The sequence below is a fragment of the Eptesicus fuscus genome, chromosome 1 (assembly GCF_027574615.1).
Source record: "Eptesicus fuscus isolate TK198812 chromosome 1, DD_ASM_mEF_20220401, whole genome shotgun sequence".
NCBI classification, from domain to species: domain Eukaryota; kingdom Metazoa; phylum Chordata; class Mammalia; order Chiroptera; family Vespertilionidae; genus Eptesicus; species Eptesicus fuscus.
In genome coordinates this window covers 70668266-70691903 of record NC_072473.1, presented here as the reverse complement: position 1 = coordinate 70691903, position 23638 = coordinate 70668266, and the positions used below count along the sequence as shown (strand labels likewise).

The 23638-nt window shown below is 41.4% G+C and overlaps 1 protein-coding gene and 1 pseudogene across 1 annotated transcript in view; both read right to left on the bottom strand.

Annotated features, from left to right (window-relative positions):
* CENPI (centromere protein I) overlaps positions 1 to 23638 on the bottom strand; it is a 65256-nt gene that overhangs the window by 15241 nt on the left and 26377 nt on the right. The window contains exons 9-20 of the mRNA XM_054720366.1: positions 19498 to 19584; positions 18788 to 18943; positions 18386 to 18553; positions 18150 to 18270; positions 16149 to 16240; positions 14341 to 14458; positions 14189 to 14253; positions 9944 to 10038; positions 5142 to 5277; positions 4138 to 4262; positions 2867 to 2915; positions 2520 to 2738 (exon numbers count right to left, since the gene is read on the bottom strand). Coding sequence (XP_054576341.1) covers positions 2520 to 2738; positions 2867 to 2915; positions 4138 to 4262; positions 5142 to 5277; positions 9944 to 10038; positions 14189 to 14253; positions 14341 to 14458; positions 16149 to 16240; positions 18150 to 18270; positions 18386 to 18553; positions 18788 to 18943; positions 19498 to 19584 — 1431 coding nt within the window. The remainder of the gene's footprint in view (positions 1 to 2519; positions 2739 to 2866; positions 2916 to 4137; positions 4263 to 5141; positions 5278 to 9943; positions 10039 to 14188; positions 14254 to 14340; positions 14459 to 16148; positions 16241 to 18149; positions 18271 to 18385; positions 18554 to 18787; positions 18944 to 19497; positions 19585 to 23638) is intronic.
* Positions 16658 to 17200, bottom strand: LOC114228069 (60S ribosomal protein L17-like; annotated as a pseudogene).

The following is a 23638-nucleotide window of genomic DNA, read 5'->3' as shown; positions in this document are numbered from 1 at the left end:
AAAACATGCTCAATGTCACTAATTATCCGAGAGATGCAAATCAAAACGACAATTCGGTACCATCTCACACCTGTCAGAATGACTATCATGAACAAATCAACAAATGACAAGTGCTGGCGAGGATGCGGAGAAAAAGGAACACTCGTGCACTGCTGGTGGGAATGCAGACTGGTGCAGCCACTGTGGAGAACAGTATGGAGTTTCCTCAAAAAACTGAAAATGGAACTCCCATTTGATCCAGTAATCCCACTCCTAGGACTATATCCTAAGAACCTGGAAACACCAATAAGAAAGGATATATGCACCCCCATGTTCATAGCAGCACAATTTACAATAGCTAAGATCTGGAAACAGCCTAGGTGCCCATCAGCAAATGACTGGATCAGAAAACTATGGTACGTCTACACAATGTAATACTATGCTACCATAAAAAGGAATGAATTCTTACCATTTGCAGCAACCTGTATGGAATTGGAGAACATTATGCTGAGTGAAATAAGCCAGTCAATGAAAGAAAAATACATGATCTCACTCATTTATGGATAATAAAGAACATTATAAACTTTGGAACAAAAAGATAGTTACAGAGGCAGTAAAGTATCAAACAGACTGTCAAATTACAACAGGAAGGTTAGGGAGAGGTGGGGAAGATAAGAGATCAACTGAAGGACTTGTATGCATGCATATAAGCATAACCAATGGACACAAAACTCTGGGGCGGTGAGGGCATGTATGGGAGTGGAGTGGGGTGGGGCAATGGTAAGATATGTACACATATAATACCTTAATAAAAAAATAATAAATAAAATGTAAAAAAACTTAAAAGCAGCAAGAGAAAAACTGTTCCATACAAGGGAGTACCCACATGTTTGTCAGCTGATTTCTCAACAGAAACTATGCAGGGCAGACGGTAGTGGAAAGAAATATTCAAAATGATGAATAGCAAGAACCTACAACCAAGATTACTCTACCCAGCAAAGCTATCATTAGGAATTGAAGGTAAGATAAAGAGCTTCACAGGTAAGAAAAAGCTAAAGGAGTTCATCACCACCAAACCAGTATTATATGAAATGCTGAAAGGTATTCTTTAAGAGGAAGAAGAAAAAGGTAAAGATAAAAATTGTGAACAACACATACATATCTATCAACAAGTGAATCTAAAAATCAAGTGAATAAAAAATCTGATGAACAGAATAAACTGGTGAATATAACAGAATCAGGGGCATAGAAAGGGAGTGGACTGACTATTCTCAGGGGGAAAGGGGTGTGGGGGTGCAGGAAGATACTGGACAAAAATCGTACACCTATGGATGAGGACAGTGGGGGGGGGTAAGGGCAGAGGGTGGGGTGAGAACTGGGTGGAGGGGGCCTATGGGGGGAAAAGGAGGAACAACTGTAATAATCTGAACAATAAAGATTTATTTAAAAAAATAAATAGGCAGAAAAGTATAGTGCATAGTGTTGAAAAATATAATTTACAAAGAAATATATAATACGTTTCTAGAAGGATATTCAAGAAACTGAGGGTGGTTGTTTCTTCATAAAAGTGTCCAGACAAAGACATCACAAGGAAAAATCAATATCCCTGATCCTCCACAAAGTACTGGGAAACCAAATCTGGCAACATGTAAAGGGATCATTCTCCATAACCAAGTGAGATTTATCCCAGGAATGTAGGGTTGGTTAAACATCTGAACATCAATTAATGTAATATACCATGTCAACAGAATAGAAGGCAAAAACCAACATAATCATGTTTGTAGAAGTAGAAAAAGCCTTTCACAAAATCCAACACCCCTTTCATGATAAAAACATTCAACAAACTAAAACTGGAAGGGTAACCTCATGAAGGGCATCCATAGAAATCCCTAACATCATATTGGCAAAAAACTGTTTTCCCCATGATCAAGAAAAAAATAAACCTGTCCACTCTTGCCACTTTTCTTCAACATTCATTGTACCCGAGGCTGTAAGGAATGCAATTAGGCAAGAAAAAAAAAGGCATCCCGATTTTAAAGGAGGTAAGAAAATTATCTGTTTGCAGGAAACCCTGAAGAATCCAATGAAAAGCTATAAAGACTAATAAATGAGTTCAACAAAGTTTCAGGATATAAGATCAATATTCACAAGTCAATTGCATTTCTATATAGCAGCAATAAGTAATTGAAAATGAAATTAATAAAACAATTCCATTTACAATAACATCAAAAATAAAATACTTAGGAATTCAACAAAAGGTAAAACATAAATTGAAAACTATAAAGAAAACTAAAGATGACCTAAATAAATGGAAAGACATAATATGTTCATAGATTAGAAGATATAACATTGTTAAGATGGCAATACTATAACAAATTGATCTTACAGAGCTTACTACAATGTCCAAAATTTAGCTGGTATTCAAAAAAAGAATAATTAAACATGTTTTGCAATTCAGACACAATAAATTTATGGCATTTTCTATTTCTGCCATCATGGTTTTCCTCTATAAAATCTAAAAATATTTTAACTATCCTTACCTTTAGCAAAAAGGAAATAGCATAACTCAAAAGAGCAGGGTGATGGACTAAATTTAAACTGGTTTTGTACTTTGCTATTCCAATTATTTTAAAGACTTCGGGATCAAAATATGATCCTTTCTGGAAGGGTTTGGATGTCCACAGGCACCCAACCATGGCTGTCAAATAGTGATTATATTCTTGATAGGTCTTGCTGCTGAATATGAACTCTGATTTTTTCTATTGGGAAAGAAAAGAAAAGTGTCATCATCACCTATTCTCCCTTCCCTTCTTATTCCCATCAGATCATATATATCTACACTCAATTTTTAAACAATGGTGACATAACAGAGGTTTATCATCCATACCTTTAGTACCGACTCATTTTTCTTTGCAGCTGTCAAATTATTACGGTATCTAAAAGGATGAACAAATAGAATGAAATGCTTAACCTTAAATTCCTTTGAAATTTAAACATACAAGTGTACATTTAAAAAAATATCTTTAAGTATATATTTTTATTAATTTCAAAGAGGAAGAGAGTGGGAGAGAGAGAGAGACATCAATGATGAGAGAGAATCATCAATTGGCTGCCTTAGCACACCCTGCACTGGGGGATGGAGCCCACAAACTGGGAATGTGCCCTGACTGGGAATTGAACCTCCTGGTTCATAGGTCGAAGCTCAACCACTGTGCCACGCCAGTGGGGCAAAAGTATACATTTTAGATATGCAGATGTGCATATACACAAATATCCAGCTGTCTAATTAAGGTTTTAAATCCTTTATGGTACATTTTCCTCAAAGAATAAAAACCATCAGAGGCTCATATATTAAGTTGTATATTTAAGACATGCACTTTGACTGTATGTAAATTATACTTCAATAAAAAGAAAAAAATAAACAAAATGCTTTTAATGTTTCACTATTAAAAATTAACAGAGACTCAAAAGCTGTCAGTTACTAATACAGAACCTATTTTATTAATGTGGAAAAAAGATGCAGATAGATAAAGGGTACACTTAAAATGTAATCCTTTCCTTTGAGCCTGAAAACTATTATCTAGTTAGTTTTTAAACATTTTAACCTTGGCATAGTCCTGCAAGTTATACCAAGAGTCTACACTTAAGGACTAAAAAGAGAAATTTCAGTCCATATGTGAAAGAATTAGAGGGGATCAGAAATAATACTTACAGTTTCATATAACTGGCAACACATCCCCTAATCTACCAGAAAATGTTCTTTTCACCAGAGAAGCTATGTAGAACTAAACCAGTTGTTAGCAAATAACTACTTTTTCTCTAAGCCACAGCAATAAGAATTAACAATGCTGAGTGCAGCAGTATCATTGCATAAAATGTTACCATAAATTTTTAAAATCTATACCCCCAGTAACATTTAAATAAAACACACAATTAAAATAGCCTCATACCACAAGGTCATTTCCAAAAGAAAGCCATGTTTCCTATTTCATGGGCCCTGGCATAAAGTGGATAACAATTTTATTGTTTTCATATTTTATAAATTATATATAATAAATTTATTATAGTGTATTAATAAATTATAACTTATTGTATAGTTGAAAAATGAAGATAAAATTATAATGTAATAATTCATAAAATGGTAAAAAGGCCTTGTACCTGTGCATAATGTAACAGAGCTGGTTCAGGATACTGGAATCCAGACTGAGGAGCGCAAGATAGAAGATCCCAGGAGGAAACAACACCACTAATGGAAGGTTATAATTTATATATATGTCACACACCTTTTGGAGAGAATATAACATCAGTATATAGATTATTCCCCAGAACCCTCAACAAGTTCATCCAAAGAATCATCAGTAGAGAATAAGCAATAATACTAGTATACCATCTAGTTGGGGCGTTCCTGATTCATCAATAGAATAGGTAGTCACAAGCCTGCTTAAAAATGTACCTCACCAAACATTGACCATTATCATAGAGGATTATATTCAGAAGATCATTAAAATATTTCTCTTTTTCTGGGGACAGATCTCAGAGTTGGTGAAAGGGACCATTTTTTTCTCCTTAAGTTCCATGAGTACTGACTTATTCTATTAGCTAGCTGTCAACCTAGAAAACAAAGGAATATACTTCTAAGCAAATTTAATACAAGACAACTAGGTATTGGGGAAGGGAAGAAGCCAGGAAAACAGATTAGTGACTAATTCCTGAATAATAGTTTTGTCCAGGCCAAATAAACAATACAAGAGCACCAGAATCATAGGTGTTGGGAGAAATAAAGCTGTTGAAAGATGGGATCAAAGAGCTGAAGAAACAAGAAGGTACTTTGAATTTTTTGCCAAGGGTTGGGACGTACAAAGGATGAGCAAAAAGTGATGCTAGAGACAGACTTCTGTCTAAGGCCAGCATTATTCAGGAGAATGTCTATTAAAGTGGTACCTGGAATTTTCAAAAAAAGCATTTGTTTTTCCATTTTGTTTTATGAAAGTCACTTATTCATGTGAGAATATAATCACTAACTTTAAAATATGTAGCTTATTTAACTATGCTAACAAGGTCATAGTCCAACTTAATGATTATAAATAAAATTGAAAATAACAGATGAGTAAAGCAGAAAGCCATCACAAAAATCTAAATAGGGTAAATGAGATGTGTACCACCTTCTCATAGAAATCCAAAACAAAGTGCAGCAAGAAAGTACTGCTGCTTTCCAAGCGCAATGCATTAATGGACAGCCACCCTACATAGTGAATTAGTTCAAACACAGACTGCATGGATCCACTGAAAGTTGTCTCTCTGCAATAAGAAAACATGAAAATCAGATACATATTAGCAAAATTCCTTACAATTTCCAAGCTAAAACTGAATAAATATAGCAAAGGTTGTTAGGTATTTCAGAAAATGATCTGTGTTCCAATGTATAATTCACTTTTTTTTTTTAACCACAGTTATTAACCATAAAACTACACAGCCCTCCAGGGAACCATTAAGATCAATTCATAGAACAGTCTCAGCAATCACAAGGTCATAGTCCAACTTAATGATTATAAATAAAATTGAAAATAACAGATGAGTAAAGCAGAAAGCCATCACAAAAATCTAAATAGGGTAAATGGGATGTGTACCACCTTCTCATAGAAATCCAAAACAAAGTGCAGCAAGAAAGTACTGCTGCTTTCCAAGCGCTAATTTTCTCTAGTAAATTCCAGAGAAATAAAGGATTAAGCTCCAAACAGACTTTAGATAATAACCGAAGTAGTTAATATCTATTGTCCAGGGATCACAGCAGTCAGCAAATTAGTTTCGAAGCACACAAACCAAAACTCAGTTTTGTCTGAATTCCTGAGCTAAAACACTGTTAAAAATATTTCACTTTAAATGGAATCCAATTCATTCCTAAAACAGAGTTAGTAAAATTTTTGGCATTTTTCATTCTTTTAGTAAAAACCATTTTTGCATATTTTACATTCTTCTCAAATCATTGAACTGTATCTCTTTAAATAATGGGTATAATTGGTTCAATTCATCCATCTACCCACCCCTGTCCTTCAATCTACTGTTGAGCAGATTAGGAAAAAACCTAGGAATGTGATTTTATAGCTTTACCCTCTGATCTAGGTAGCCAACAATGGTTATACACATGGAAAAAGGAATAGTATATAGTCTTTGAACTTGAGAGATGATAATGACTCTACCATTTCCCACCATCATGATAGTTCAGTGCCAGAGAAAGCAAGGAAAGATTAGAAGACCACCCAAATAAGCGGGAATTCAAGTGTCCATCAGTAGATGAGTGGATAAAAAAAAGCTCTGGTATATTTACATAAAGAAACATTATTCTGTCATAAAAAAAGAACATTTTACCCTTTGTGACAGCAAAGATGGACCTGGAAAACATTATGCTAAGTGAAATAAGCCAGTCAGAGCAAGACAAGTACCACATGATTTCACTCATATGTGCAATTTAATGAACAAACTAAGCTACCAAGCAAAATAGAGACAGACTCATATATAGAGAGAAAGCAGACAGGTCTGGTGGGGGAGGGTGGTGTTGGGGGGGGGGTGTGCAGGGTTTGAGCAAAAAAGGAAAAAAAGAGAGAATTCATGGACATGAGCAACAGTGCGGTGACTGCCAGGGAAGGGGAGGGAGGAAATGGATGGACATGGAAGAGGACATAGAGGGGACAAATTGTGATGGGGAAAAAAACAACAAATAAGCGGGCATCCATATAGTCAGCCAGCCATTTGGAAAACTATTTTAACTATGATTTTTGGCAGCACTTGGTAAATACAGGTGAAATAAATTTGAACAATGGAGATTGCTTAGAAAAGCGTCCTTCAAAGTGTATCTCCACAGGACACTGTTGGCATTTCGGATGAAACAATTTGATGTTCAGGACTATATTCTACTCCCTACCCACTGCAGCATGTTTAACATCCCTGGCTCCTATGTGCTAATGATGAGAACACCCTCTTTCCAGTCACTGTGCCAACCAACAATGCCCACCCCTGGAGAACATTGCTGAGAATGTTTTCCTACCTTTTGTTCCTTGTGATTCACAACTACAATTTACTCCCTCTTTGACAGTCATATGGCATATGGTCATATGATGGAGACATGGCATTATACCCATAACCCCCAAATAGCAGGAATTACTGAGAACTTATAAGAGCTACTAGTGGCCAAGCACACGAAATTCTTGTATTGGGGAGGGGTGTCCCTCAGCCTGGCCTGCACCCTCTCCAATCTGGGACCCCTCGGGGGATGTCTGACTGCCGGATCGGGCCTAAACCAGCAGTTGGACATCCCTCTCGCAATCCAGGACCACTGGCTCCTAACCACTCACCTGCCTGCCTGATCACCCCTAAACACTCTGCCTGCCAACCTGCTCACCCCCAATTGCCCCCCCCACCAACCTGATCACCCCCAATTGCCCCCCCCACCAACCTGATCACCCCCAACTGCCCCCCACTGCTGGCCTGCTCGCCCCCAACGGCCCCCCCCCGGCCTGATCACCCCCAACTTCCCTCCCCTCCTGGCCTAATCGCCCCCAACTGCCCCCCCCCCCCCGCTGGCCTGATCACCCCCAACTGCCTCCCCTCCTGGCCTGATCGCCCCTAACCACCTCTGCCTCAGCCCTACCACCATGGCTTTGTCCGGAAGGACATCTGGAAGGTTTCCCGGTCTGATTAGCATATTACCCTTTTATTAGTATAGAAGATAAAGGCCTGCTGCACGGGTGGGGGCCGGCTGGTCTGCCCTGAAGGGGCTCCCGGATCAGGGTGGGGGTCCCCGCTGGGAGGCACGGCTGGCTTAGGTGAGGGGCTGAGGGCCATTTTGGGGTGGTTTGCAGGCCGGCCAAGCCCCCAGCTTTGTCCCGAAGGACGTCGGGAAGGTCTCCTGGTCTAATTAGCATATTACGCTTTTATTAATATCTACACTAATAAAAGAGAAAGCTGCAAATTGATTGTACCTCCATGACGCCCGCCAGCCAATCAGGAGTGAGTATGCAAATTAACCCAACAAAGATGAAGGGTTAATTTGCACACGCAGGTGCCAAGCGGCCTGGGTGCCGGGGACGGGCGCCATGCCCGCAGCCTCCCGGGACCATCACCAGGCCCAGGAGGCGAGGGCGGCTGCACCAAGCCACACCCGTAGGCTCCCGGGACCATCGCCAGCCCCAAGAGGTGGCCAGTCCCCTCAGCCCCACTGTAGTCCCCCAGTCCTTTTAGCACCACCACTGACAGCGGATAGCGGGGCATGAGGGCTTCGTCACCACAGCAGTGGCAAAGCCCCCAGGCCCCGCAGACAGAGAGCACACAGCGGGGCTTGGGGGCTTTGTCACTGCAGTGGCCACGAAGCCCCCAGGCCCGGCAGGCAGAGAGCGGACAGCGGGGAGTGGCGGCCTTGTTCATGTGGCGGTGGCAGTGGCGGCAGAGAAGCTCCAGGCCCAGCAGACAGAGAGTGGACAGCAGGGCATGGTGGCTTAATTCACAGGGCAGCGGCAAAGCCCCCAGGCCCCGCAGACAGAGAGCGGACAGCGGGGTGTGGTGGTGAAGTAGCCAGGCCCTGCAGAGAGCAGAGAACCACGGGGAGTGGGCCTATGCTGTCAGTAGGACATGCCCTGACAGCTCCTGGATTGGAGAGGGTGCAGGTCAGGCTGAGGGGACCCCCCCGCCCACATGCACGAATTTCATGCATCGGGCCTCTAGTATATAATAAAAGGATCATATGCAAATAGACTGAACCCCAGAACAATTGAACAACCAAAGTGTAATATGCTAATGATATGCTAAGGCTGTTCAACCACTTGCTATGAAGTGCACTGACCACCAGGGGGCAGACAGTTGACCAGTCTACCAGTGGTTATGACATGCACTGACCACCAGGGGGCAGATGCTCCAACCGGTAGGTTAGCTTGCTGCTGGGGTCTGGCCGATCGGGACTGAGTGAGTCTGGCCAGACATACCCTGGAGCCCTCCCATGGTCCCTCCCCGGGCCGATTGTGCACTAGTGGGGTCCTTCAGCCTGGCCTGCGCCCTCTCACAATCCAGGAGCTCTTGGAGGATTACGGAGAGCTGGTTTCAGCCCAACCCCGCAGGCCACTCCCCTTGGAAGGGTACCAGACACAGGGCTCATGGCTGGTGAGCACTGCTGCGACAGTGCGAGCCTCTCCAGATCGAGGACTGATTGGGTGAGACCCTGCGGCAGGCACTGGGCCTGGGATGAACAGGAGCAGCAGGTAGGAGCTGCAGGTGGTGTTGGACTGCGGGTTTTGGCCTGATCCCTGCAGGCCACCCAGAGGCACCCCACCCATGCACGAATTCGTGCACCGGGCCTCTATATATATATATATATGGCTAATATACAAAGTGTCCCCTCAGGAGTTCAACCCAGAGATCAGGAGTTCGATAGCTTGCTATGACATGTGCTAACCAACAGGGGGCGGTGCAGAGTGAAGGATGGCCCCCACCAGCAGCTGGCAGCCAGGGAAGGAAGGAAGGAAGGCTCTAGCTGGTAGCCAGAAGGCCCCAATAGGCTCTGATGGCCGGCCAGGCATAGGGACTCAGTGTGTGTATGTGTATGTGTATATATTAGAGGCCCGGTGCTTGAATCCGTGCATGGGTGGGGTCCAGCCTGGCCAGGGGGAGGGCACATGGGCGGTTGGCCAGCCTACCTGCTGGTCGAACTCCTGCGTCGAGGTGACAATTTGCATATTAGCCTTTTATTATATAAGATATACACTGAGTGGCCAGATTATTATGCATTCAGAAATCATAATAATCTGGCCACTCAGTGTGTGTATATATATATATATATATATATATATATATATATTTCAGAAAAAGTATGACTAAATGTTTACACAAAACAATTCAGTCTCATGCCACACTATTAAACTCCATATACAAATATTTTTATACAGATCCATCTCTTGTCAAGGATTGTAAGATAACTCACAGAGAACTGTCCGTCACAGTTTTCATGTGGATGTCCATAGAAAGCCACAACAGCCAATTCTGCAGTAGCTCTTTCAGGTTCTCAAGAACACTACACTGAGGGAGAAAACAAAAAGTCATTTGTAAAAACATTCAGACATACCATAGTGTTGTGAACTAACCATCTAAACCAAGGGTCCTCAAACTTTTTAAACAGGGGGCCAGTTCACTGTCCCTCAGACCGTTGGAGGGCCGGACTATAGTTTAAAAAAAACCAACTATGAACAAATTCCTATGCACACTGCACATATCTTATTTTGAAGTAAAAAAACAAAACGGCAAAAACACCCGGCGGGCCGGATAAATGTCCTCTGTGGGCCGCATGTGGCCCGTGGGCCGTAGTTTGAGGACGCCTGATCTAAACCATAGACTTAGAAGTGAAAGGGACCATGAAGATGACTGCATCCAATTCAGAACCCAATAGTTGCCACTCCAACCTGATTAGTCTCCAGCATACAGATGAATGCAACTACAAGTTTATTTTGCCGTTTTCTCTACTGGACTAATAGCCTTTCCTTGATTTTTCCAGGGCCTCACTGACATACAAAAATAAATTTGACAGAAGTGTGCTTAGGGCATCTATGAGAATAATTCATATTATCTATAAATTTGAAAGCAATCCATATCACCCCAAAACTAAATACAGGAAAGCTTTTTGTTTGTTTGTTAATCCTTACCTGAGGATATTTTTCCCACTGAGATTTAGAGAGTGTGGAAGGGAGGTAGGGAGGGGGAGAGAGAGAGAAAGAGAGGAAAACACCAATGTGAGAGAGATATATCCATTGGTGCCTCCAGCATGTCCCACGACTGGGGCTGAGTTTGAACCTGCAACCCAGGTATGTGCCCTTGACCCGGAATCGAACCTATGACCATTTGGTGTGAGGGCAGATGCTCTAACCACTGAGCAGCACCAGCCAGTGCCAGTAAAGCTTTCTTAAACATTCTTAACAATGGACTAGATACTATCTGAACAACTCCAGTGATAGGGTGCTCACTGTTACTTCATAGAAAGAGTTCAATTAATATTTTTTAGAATGTGAACAAAAAAGGGGGTATGTGTAAGTTCAGTGGCTGAAGTAACCTCACATGGTGATCTGATCATAAATTCCTAACTGGGCAGGTCATGATGAACAGTCACATCCCAGGCCTATAACTTCATTAGTAAGAGGTTTTAACCAGGCCTGGCTGGTGTGGCTCAGTTGATTGGGTGTCGTTCCACACACTAAAAGTTGCTGGTTGGATTCCAGGTCAAGGTACAAGCCTGGGTTGTGGGCTCAATCCACAGTAGGGGGCATGTAGGAGGTAGCAGAACAATGTTTCACTCTCAGGTCGATGTGAGAGTGAGCTTCTCTAAATATCAATTAAAAATATTTTATTTAAAAAGGTTTCTCAGCAAGTACTGTCCATTACTCTTTTTTATTTAATTTTATTTTATTGTTTAAAGTATTATGTATAGTAGTACATATATCTCCTTTATATCCATTATTCTTGTGCATCTAGGTTAACATCCCTTTGAAATGTCAGAAGTAATCTTTTCCACACCACCTTCAAAGGAGCTCACAATCTTGTTAACTATCCTGAGGTCCAATCCTGTCTTGCTTTCTCCCATCCTATATAATAAAGAGGTAATATGCAAATTGACTCTCACGCCCTTGCACAAGATGGCCTCCCCCATGTGGTCAAAGATGGCCACCACAAGATGGGCGGCAGGGGAGGGTAGTTGTGGGCAATCAGGCCAGCAGGGGAGGGCAGTTAGGGACGACCAGGATTGCAGGGGAGGGCAGTTGGGGGCGACTGGGCCGGCAGGGGAGGGCAGTTGGAGGTTACTGGGACAGCAGGGGAGGCCAGTTGGGGGCAATTGGGCCAGTAGGGGAGCAGTTAGGTGTCGATCAGGCTGGCAGGGGAGTGTTAGGGAGTGATCAGTCTGTTTGCCCCTAACTGCCCTCCCCTGCAGGCCTGGTCACCCCTAACTGCCCTCTCCTGCTAGCCTGGTCGCCCCTAAATGCTCTCCCTTGCTGGCCTGGTTGACCCCAACTGCCCTCCCCAGCAGGCCTGGTTCCCCCCAATTGCCCTCCCCTGCAGGCCTGGTCACCCCTAACTGTTCTCCCCTGCAGGCCTAGTCGCCCCCAACTGCCCTCCTTGCTGGCCCAGTCACCTGTAACTTCCCTCCCTTGTCAGACTGGTCGCCCCTAACTGCCCTCCCCTGCTGGCCTGGTCACCCCTAACTGCTCTCTCCTGCTGGCCTGGTCCCCCCCAACTGCCCTCCCCTGCATGCCTGGTCTCCCCCAACTGCCCTCACCTGCAGGTCTGGTCCCTTCCAACTGCCCTCTCTTGCTGGCCTGATCGCCCACAACTGCCCTTCCCTGCCGGCCATCTTTTGGCGGCCACCTTGTGTCCACATGGGGGCGGCCATCTTGTGTGTTGGAATGATGGTCAATTTGCATATTACCTCTTTATGTTATATATATATATATATATCTCCTTGTCCCAGCCTTAGAGAATAAGTGGTACATGCCAATTCTCAACATCCATTCAAGGAAATCCCTTTATATAGTCTTAAACCAGTATCTTCATGTTTCTTCTGAAACCCTGCATCATCAATTATGTCCCATCCTTCCTCCATTTTCCACCTCTCCCTTTTCTTAACTGGCTCCTTCTATTCTAACTATAAACATGCTCAGGTTTGTCTCATTCTGGAGACAAAAAAACAAAAAGCAAAAAAAAGTCCACAATCTTCCCTTGATTCAAAGTCCTACTATAGCTATCTTTCTATCTCTTCTTTTCAGCTAAACTTTTGGAAACATAGTCTATACTTATTGTCTTATCTTCACTTCTTAATGACCCCTCAATGTCTACAATCTGGCTTCTACCACACTCCAATGAAACTGTTCACAAAGATAGCTAAAATCTCTGAATTATCACCCCCAATTTTTGGCCCTTATCTTTCTGGACCTTCCTGGGATAATGGCAATATTATTACTTCTTTCCTTGATATCCTGTATTGTTCATTTACTTGGCACTATTGTTTTCCTGATTCTTTTCATACTTTTTACAAATTAAATTTACTTAAGTAACACTGGTTAATAACATTGTATTTTAATACTTCTTGAAAAGGTTCCCTCATAGACTTGCCTTTTTAATTGAGAATTAAATAAGTATTCCTGAATTCTGTCCTTAGCCCACTATCTATTTCCCTTTCTCAATCCCTTCCTATCCTCATCTCCCACTCTCAAGTACAAATATATCCCTCATCTAAAAAAATGGTTCAACCTGATATTTATAGATAAATAGTTCTCTACACTGGTGGAATAAGAGAAGAAATAAAGAATAACCAAATTAGAAAATCAGAAGAGAATCACAAAAAGCTGTAAAATGAAGTTCCTGCAAATACATTAGCTGGAAGTGGTGTGTATTGGTCTAGTAGTAAATTATAAATAATACAAATAAATTTCAAATCCAAGTTAATGTGATAGGTAATTAATAAAATGTCATTTGATTATAACAAACTCTAGGATAAAATAGTTTTCCTGTAAATGTGGCTAACAGTAGGTGAATTAAGTTGAAGAAAAGTTATAAAAGAAATATTATTTAAGTTGTCACTCTTCTGGAATAGGAATAACCGTTCTATAAGAAAGTGGCTCTCAAACTCAGGTAGAACTCCTGGAAGCCACAGTAGTCTTTTTGGAGACCTCAAAATAGTAACACAAAATAATATAAGGTTGGAACAATTATTAGCAGAAAACGACTATATTACAAATATATAGTATGAGTGTCACAGGGAGTTTTGTTTTCTTTGGTCATTACTGTTTTCCCAGTGTCAAAAAGGGTGTCTAGCACATAGTGGATGCTCAATAAGTAATGGTGAAATGAATAAGTGTATCTACAAAAATACTGACCACAACAATCAAACTAAATATACTTAAGTATTTCCCAGTTTGTTTCTATTAATACTTATTTGCAACCTGTTCATTCACTTTGTTATCTGCTGCAAGAGGAAAGAGTTTAAGAAAACTGTATGCAACCAAAATCTTAAAAACAGAAAATTATGCATTAACTTTTATTTCAGTAATGTAGAACCTCAAGTCCAGGTCCAACGGAATCCTGTTAGAAAACCATTACCATAATGTGGGTTTGGAATGGTACCACGGGCCATAGGATAATATTCCCTACTCAATATAGTCAAGATAGTGTTTAGTGGTTTTTTTACCTTGAAATAAATGGTTGATGTAAAAAAGAGCTGTGCCAGACGGTCAAAAATAAATGGCTTCACCTCTAGGAATTTAAAAAAAAAGTATTCAGAATCCTTTTCATTAATATTACATTGAATTACATATTATTCTAAGTTTTCATAATACATACCAGAGAAACTGCTAAAAGGAAACCAGCTCACAAGTTGAAGGAACTGTGATCGACAACAGAAGCCATCCCAGAGAGGAAGGCTCTTATACAGGAATGCTTCACATGAATAAAAACCCTCCTGTAACACAAGTTGATAATAACTCTTATGGAACTCTTCAGTCTTAAGTGCTCTCTAAGCAATCAGTTTATTCTGTGATATACTTATTTTACCCTTAGATTAATTTTGTCATCAATATAATTAAAAGCCAAACTTCCCCATAAAAAGGATCAGATGATGAATATTTGGATTTATTGCCATCTTTATCAACATAGTTTTCAAATGCCATAAACTTCATCAATTGAAAAGAAGGTAAAAAGTTACAGAATATCTTAATAAATAAATAAATAAAACTGTATTATTTTGAAGTGCATGCAGCCACTTAAGCAGTCAAAACGTATACAAGGCTGGAATTTCATTAGAGATCACAGAGCAAATCCAAATTCTAGGCAGCTCCATCTAGGCTGTTTACATTTCCACCAAGATGAGTAGCCAAGGCTTTCCTTTTTTACTTAGTCACCTTGAGCCTTAAATAGTGGTATACAACAGCCCTGCCAGTGTGGCTCAGTGGTTGAGCATCAAACCACGAACCAGGAGGTCACGGTTCAATTCCCGGTCAGGGCACATGACCAGGTTTCGGGCTCAATCCTCAATAGGTGGTGTGTAGGAGCAGCCAATCAGTGATTCTCTCTCATTGATGTTTCTATCTCTCCCTTCTTCTCTCTGAAGTCAATAAAAACATATTTTAAAAAAAAACATAGCAGTGTGCACCAGAACTCCATTCTCGACCTTCTTTTGATAACATGAATTCTCTCAACAATCTCATCTATAACATAGCTAAAACTACCACCTATGCCATGAGGAGTCCTAATCTGTACCTCTATCCCAAGTCTCATTCCTGAGCTCTAGAATTCTTATTTAACTGTCTACTATTTATGATCTCTTACATGTCCCACATGCATCTTTTAAATCAAATTTATCTTTCCTTCAAAGCCTGCTCCTCCTATACTCCCTTTCTCCCTGAATGCCATCATCCTCCTTTCAAGCAGGAAACCTAAAAAGTCAACCTAAATTTATCCCTTTATCTTCACCAGTATTCACATCCAATTCCCAATTCCATTCTTTCACACCAAATCCTTAAGATGTATTCAACATTTATTGAGCATCTCTTTTGTACCAGGTACCAAGCTGAACACCTGTACATGAAAAAAATTTAAACATGGTTCCAACTCACCGGGTGCTCATAATGTGTAGAAAAATACTAGTAGATGCTGAAAGTGCCATGATACAAGTAAACACAAGAGAGCTAAGGGAGCACATAGAGCAAACATTTAAACCAGTGTTAGGTAAAGGTTTCCCAATGATACCTGAGTTTCAGCTTAAAGTACAATTCAGGGCTATCCAGGCCAAAGAATTGGCTGGAACATACTCAATATTTTAAAAACGTTTGTTGATTATAAAACACAAGTAGTGACCCCAAGATATTTATCTTACCAGCTAATTCAATTAATTGAACACATCCAATTGCATCTTCAGTTTGTTCTCTTAAATTATAGGCCATTCTCTCTTATTTGCATAATTTAACATATAATTTTCTTCAAATCCAACAGTACAAAAACAAACATCAATTCAACTCGGCCCCATTTATAATGAGTTTTGAATTAAGCAAATATTGTTTGCAAAAGATGTTGAGCACTAAGAAAAGGTGTTCAATAGATAACCAAATACATTTTAGTAAGAAGCAATGGAGTGTGTACAAGTGGAATCTTACTTGTAAGAAGCACTCTGCCTTGATGATAGTGTCCAGGAAGTTGGTAAATTCTTTTTCACATTCATAATTATTCACCTTGTACCAAATACATTCTGAAGCAGAAATATTAAACATAAACATCAGGCTGCACAGCAATAAAAACTACATAAAACATAATTACCATAACTCTAAAATAACAAATAAATGACAAATATACACAAGCAATTAGTCTCATATACCTCAACATAACTGTAGATTGCAACAGTTATGCAAAGGTGATAGTGAGATGTTCTTCACTAATACAGGGGTAAAGCCTACAGTGAAAAAATTCACATAGAATGTGATTGGCTTTTTATGTCACATAATCATCTAAGATACCATAAATGTATGAATTTAAATTTATGAATGCCCTTATTTTTCAATTGTTTTAATTTTTAAAACGATGACTGGTTATTAATTATTTAAACCCTTTCAAAATTTAAAAATTATTTTTGTTCTTTTACTTTATTAGTATTTATTTCATGCTGAATTTACTCCTGAGCCATAAGTTTTTGTTTCTTCAGTTTCGTCTGGGATATCTTTTCCTTCTGTGCAACCTTCTTCGTCTGGTTTAGGAACAATCTGCTCTTCTTCAGTAAGGCGCATCTCCATGTGGCAGGGAGAGCTCATGTATGAAGTAAGCCGCCCATGAGCTCTGTAAGTTCTGTGTAGCATCTTTGGAGCTTTGTTCACCTAGATGCACTTAATGACTAGAGAATCTACATCTAAACCTTTAAGTTCAGCATTACTCCCTGCGTTTGTAAGCATGTGCAGCAAAAATTCAGCACTCCTTTTGGGCCACCGACCCTGTGTCCAACCCCACTGTTTGGCCTGGGCACACCTACCAACGCCACCATTATAACGATGGAATGGCACACATTGCTTATGTAAACTGGCACCCTTCACGTACTTGGTAGCTTTTCAAATATGCATACCCTTAATGGCCTGGGCAGTTTCATGAGTGTTCCAAAGTGAACACGAAGATTTGAACCTCTCAATTTGCATGATTTTGAGGGGTTTTCTGGGTCGTGAATCGAGAACCATTTTCAGAGGTCACCCCTGGCCGTTTTTGGGAAGAGTACAATTTAAAAATTCTTAATATCATTTTTATATGAAAACCTCCATTTATTAAGCAACCACAGTTCCAAGTATTATATAAAATATTAAAACACTTGTTCAAATAAATAACTAAATAAGTAAATTTATGAATGCCCTAAACTTCAATTAGGGTGAGCTGGACTTTACTACATATAAATCTAATAACTGTATCATATCCTACCTAAAGAAAAATTCCAAATAGAGCAAGGAGTGTTAACTTGGAACCAACTAAAATCGACTTTTAAACACTTGAAGAGTCAGGAGTTGCTTATTCAGGAAAGAAATGATCTAGTAAACAAAACATTATCTCTAAAGAAATCGACTCACTTGGAGGAATCAAATTATCAGGATTTACTATCACCCACATGAAAAACTCCCTCACTGCCCTTTCCTTCAATTCTATAATTAAGAAATCTAACGACTAATTTGGCTCCAGTGTATACTCATAACAGAGAAGAGATACTCTAGTTTGCAAAAATGAACATTTTGGCCACCAGAATCACTTCTAGTATGAAATAATAAGGCAACAGTCTGGTTTATACAAGTCTCCTCTGGATTTGGTTAGCACTGATCTGTAGGTTCTGGGGGCTTAAAGGCAACAAAGATGCAGAGGCCTTGCACTATGATGGTCATCAAAGTGGAGCCACCCAGTGGGTTTTGGTGGCCACCAAGAAGTATTTCCTTAACAGCACACCTCCTTTCTTACTGCCCTTAAAATTACAAAAATGGAGGCATTCAGGCTGTGAATATGATTGATATCCAAGAAATAATGATAGCATATGAAGGCTCCTCCTGTCTAGAATCTGGCACCCTTATAAAAGAAACCCATTTGTAAACTATCGTGTTCCTTCCTTAATCAACCAACTTTTAAGCATCAGTTTTTACCTTCTTGTAATGTTTGACTCAACCAATGATAGAGCCTCAGTAAAAGTGATTCATCTCTGACACAGTTAATATAGTGAAGTAGCAGAGAGTTGTTTAGCACTGCACCCATCTGAGAAGGCAGCTGCAAAGACAGAGCAATCAGTCAACTTAAGAATGCAAAAAGTAGGTCAGAGCAACAAGTAAATCATCAGATAGGAAATATATAAACAAGATCAGCACATGGTCCAGTCACATACCTCTAAGCAATGAATGTTCTGTAAGAGTTGAGGGAAGCTTTTAAGCTGTTCTCCTGAAAATGCTCTATTCCTACTGAGATAATCAGAAAGACTCATCCCTTTTTTTCCATATTCTTTATTGTGGCTACTGGAATTTAGCACTGGTATAAGTGAATGCGAATTCCATTTCTAAAGAAGAAATACAATAAAATAATATATCAAGAAACTAAACAGACTACAAACTATAAATGTAAAAGCAGCTAAGGTGGTTCAATGAAATGGAGTCTGAATGTGATTTGCATAGAATCCTGGGTAATGAAAACATATTTAAATATCTATAATCTCTTCCAACATCTGAATGGTTATTGTTTGGATTTTATAAAAGATGGCCTCAAAAAATCATTTGAGGTTTTAGATACTTACTCTTTTTCTAGGACGGACAGTAGCTGGACCTAACATCAGCTTCAGAGGTTCTGGATTCCTTTGCCTCACAGAAACTAGAGCTGTCTTCCACAGATTCCTTTGCCTCACAGAAACTAGAGCTGTCTTCCACAGATTCTCTGGATTCTTAAAATAGATCTATAAATTTGGATGTAAAGTAAATAAGAGTAAGTACCCATAAGCTGAAGCAACATAAAATCTAAAATCTTCATTAATTGAAAGTATATTGATTATAAAATATTTTGCACCCATGCAAATCCACTTAAAAGATTTTTTACTTATCAAGAATCTATCAAATACATCAAATGGAATCAAAGTGCCAATCCCTAAAAATACTTCCCAGAAACAGTATAATACTAGATCTTAAACAGTATGCTGCCCTGGCCAGTGTGATTCAATTGGTTGGGCATCATCCTGTTCACCAAAAGGTCATGGGTTCCATTCCTGGTCAGGGCACAAGCCCAGGTTGCAGGCTCAATCACAAGTAGGGGGTGTACAGAAAGTAGCTGATCTATGTTTCTCTCTCTCCCTCTTCCCATCTCTCAAATCAATAAAAACATATTTAAAAAATATATTTTTAAAATAAATTTTAAAAAACAGTATGCTGTAAATATTTCAGTCCAAACCTGTAGATTAATAAAAAAATAACATATTTCAATCTCAATATGATTTATCACTCCTTAATCCCTTACCTTCTTCACAGGCAGTGATACAGAAATCAAAGTGGGAACAAAGAACTTATACAGCGACAACAAAGCATGGAGATAAGGCTGCCTTCCCTGAAATAAAATAAAAGTTCTCAATTTTCAATTCTGTGGTCAATAAGAAAAAAGAGTAACAATAAAATAAGCAGATTGTGCATATTTTCAGATCCTAATTTTACTATGCATTACCGCTATATGAAGATGTTATAGAAAATCAAGAAATGAATAACCAGGCATTTAAATCAACTATCATAAAACAACCCTCGCCAACCTGTTGTCTTCTCTTTTATGAGTTAACCTTCTATTTTAGTTTTTCCTTATATTTTCTCTCTTCTTCTTTGCCCACACCTTAAGTTTACCAGTGATACCTGCTAGCATAGCTTACTCTCAGGGGTAGCATATTCATGACTCAAAGTTTATTCACTCTTGATTTGAACAGGAAGATGGAAGATAAGAAGGGAAGCCAAGAAAAGAGGGCAAAGGAAATATTAATACATTATCATAATGCCTGAAAAAACTGATTAGGAAATCTAACAATTAGTATGCAGCAGCCAAGCTGCTTCCTATAACTGAAAGTCTTAACAAAAACATTAATTTTACAATGATAGGAGTCATTACTGCTGGATACATGTGTTTGATATATCTGACTACCCAGAGCTAGCATACCACTAAAATGAATTCCAAGGAAATAAACAAAATGCTTTATCATAGAACAATTTTATTGAATCAAATACTGTATAAAATAAGGGAGACAGAAAATGGGGCTTAGAAATACAGTATACCTACTTTATAACAGCTTCTTGAAATTAAATTTATTTTAATAAAACCAAAATGGCCCAGTTTATCTATGTTGAATTATCTTCTGACCTCTGAGCATGTACTCATGTCAATTAGTATCAGAGTGTTTGCTTCCAGTTTACATGTTTTTGATAGAGCAAATATTTAGTAGTAGAGAGAACTTTAGAATTTATTGCCAACTTAACTAAACCTATCTTTGTTGTTAAAAAGTTAACATTCTTTTCCAAAAAAAGAAAACTTTCAGTTAAACATGGCATATTGAACATGTGTTTAACTCTGGGTCCTCCCAAAGCCCCATTTACTAAAAAGTAAAGAAATGAAAAAGGCTTAAAGCAAAAGTTCAAAGAGAACAAGAGAGGAGACAACAGGAAATCAGAGATCTCAACAAGATTTTGAAACCTAGAATGAAGATGAACAAATAGTAACCAACTTAACAGAACAGAGAAAATGAATCCTAAAGCAGCAACAGAAAAATGCCTCAAAATATTCATGCTTGAGAACCCCCAGAAAGACTCAGGAATTTGTGAAACCAAATTACCTCTGAAAAATGGAGCTGCAAGAGGGGCAAGAAACAGGATTGGCTGAAAGCCTACATGAGAAGCAGTTAGACCCCAAATTCCTTCACTACACTTTAGGCAAACATCAGGGTTTTACTCTCTGAAGATGAAGCTGGACTCAGATATCAGGCACAACGGAGGGAGGGTGTGACCAGGACCTCTCTCCACTCCTTTCCATGGCTTATGCCCCAGAATCCTAGTAGCCAGGTTCCTATAGCTATGATTGTTGATTTTGTGTCTACTTGGCTTGGCCATGGGGTGCCCAGGTATTTGGTAAAACATTATTCTGGGTGTTTCTGTGAATGTATTTTGGATGAACTACTTTCAAATCAATGAGCTTTGAGTAAAGCAGATTGTCCTCCATAATGTAGGTGGGCTCATTCAATCAGAAACTTATCCTATCTATATATATAAAAGCTTAAGAGACTGTTATGACCAGTTGACTGGTCGCTATGATGCACACTGACCACCAGGAGGCAGACGCTTAATGCAGGAGCTGCCCCCTGGTGGTCAGTGTGCTCCCACAGCCAACCTCCCACGGCCAACCAACTTATCGCGGTCCATCCCCCACGCCCTGGGCCAGCTAGGTGGTCAGTATGCTCTCACAGGCAACCTCCTGCGACCAGCCAACCTCCTGTGGTCCCTCCTCACAGCCGGCCGGTCATGATCGGCCCTAATTGGGAATGGACAAGACGGCCCTGATTGGCCCCAATCACTGGCCAGACCGAGGGACCCCACCCATGCACGAATTTGTGCACTGGGTCTCTAGTCTATATAAATAAAGAGGCAATATGCAAATTAGCCAGGACGCCATAAAAGTCACGAGCGGGCAGGAGGAGACTGTGCCTGCAGATGAGGCCCGGAGCGGAGACGGAGACAGAGACGGGGGGCCTGCCCAAGCCGCCACAGCCAAGGGCAGGCCCGAAGAGAGAGGGCAGGCCTGCCCGCAGCCTCCGCGGCCAAGCGCAGGCCCAGAGGGAAGAGGGGAGAGGGCACGTTCGCAGCTACCATGGCCGAGGGCAAGCCCTCGTTGGCAGTCCCACCTCTGAGTGTGAGCTGCAGAGGAAACACCTTTTCTGACCACTCATTTGCTAAGCACCCAGTACGCCACTCACAGTGTTCTTGGTAACTTGGGTAATAAGAATCCAAGAAGGTGATCTAGGGTTTTTCCACCACACTCCTGGAGGAAAAAACGAAGGTCCGCTGCTGGAGGGTCTAAGAAATGTCATATCCTGTCCTAGCTGGTTTGGCTCAGTGGATAGAGCCTCAGCCTGCTGACCGCAGGGTCCAGGTTAGATTCTGATCAAGGGCATGTACCTAGGTTGTGGGCTCCTCCCTGGCTGGGGCCCAGGTCAGGGCTCATGCAGGAGGCAACCAATCGAAGTGTCCCTCTCACATTGATGTTTCTCTCTGTCTTTCCCTCTCTCTTCCACGCTCTCCAAAAAAATCAATGAAAAAAATATCCTCAGGTGAGGAAAGAAAGGGAAGAAAGGGAGGAAGGAAGGAAGGAAGGGAGGGAGGGAGGGAGGGAGGGAGGGAGGGAGGGAGGGAGGGAGGAAGGAAGGAAGGGTTATATCCTAAGCTGTCTGTAGGACATACCCTGAGGGCTCCCAGACTGTGAGAGGGGGCAGGCTGGGCTGAGGGACCTCCCCCTCCAGTGCAAGAATTTCGTGCACCAGGCCTCTAGTATATAATAAAAGGCTAATATGCAAATAGACCAAACTGCGGAACAACCAAACAGCCGCTCACTATGACGTGCGCTGACCACCAGGGGGCACACGTGGAACATGGCAGCTGTCGGCAGCAGGTGGCAGAGCACAGAACATGGCAGACGTTGGCCGTGGCAGGATGGTGGAGCAGGTGAATAGGGGCGCCAGACCAAGGCAGGGCGCCGGTCGCTGTCATCGGGGTGAGCCTCTGGCGTTACTGAAAATTCTTTGCTCCCGTGTGCCATGGTCCTGCCTGGCACTCGCATCTGCTGCCGACACCGGCCCCGCTCGCACCCACTGCCAGCGCTGGCCCTAATCACTCCGTGCCATCAGCGCGTGGGGGCGGTGGTGGCGGGAGTGGGGCTGCTGGCAGACAGGGGACCGGGGGCTGTGGCGGGAGGGGTCAGGTGGGGGCACGGAGGATGGGCCGAGACCCGCCCCTGTGCCCACTGCAGCCTTGTGGCCCACAGTTCCTTTCAAGGTACACAAATTCATGCACTGGGCCCTAGTATAGAATAAAAGGACCAACCTCCCTGAAGCAAAAGAGAGAATTCTCCAGCAGTCTGCTTTTGGACTCAAACTAGAACATCAGTCTTCAGCCTTCTGGCCTACTCTTCAGATTTTGAACTTGCGAGCCTCCATAATCATGTGAGTCAGTTCGTTATAAGAAATCTCTTTATATATATACTAGTGGCCTGGTATATATACGAAATTCAGCCTGGCCTGCACCCTCTCCAATCTGAGACCCCTCGAAGGATGTCCTACTGCCGTTTTACAGGGATTGGGCCTAAACCGGCAGTTGGACATCCCTCTCGCAATCCGGGACTGCTGGCTCCTAACTGCTCACCTGCCTGCCTGCCTGCCTGATTGCCCCTAACCACTCTGCCTGCCGGCCTGCTCGCCCCCAAATGCCCCCCCTGTTGGCCTGCTCACCCCCACCTGCCCTCCCCACTGGCCTGCTCACCCCCAACTATCCCCCCACTGTCCTGATCACTCCCAACTGACCCCCACTAACGGCCTGCTTGCCCCCAACTGGCCCCCCTGCTGGTCTGCTCACCCCCAACT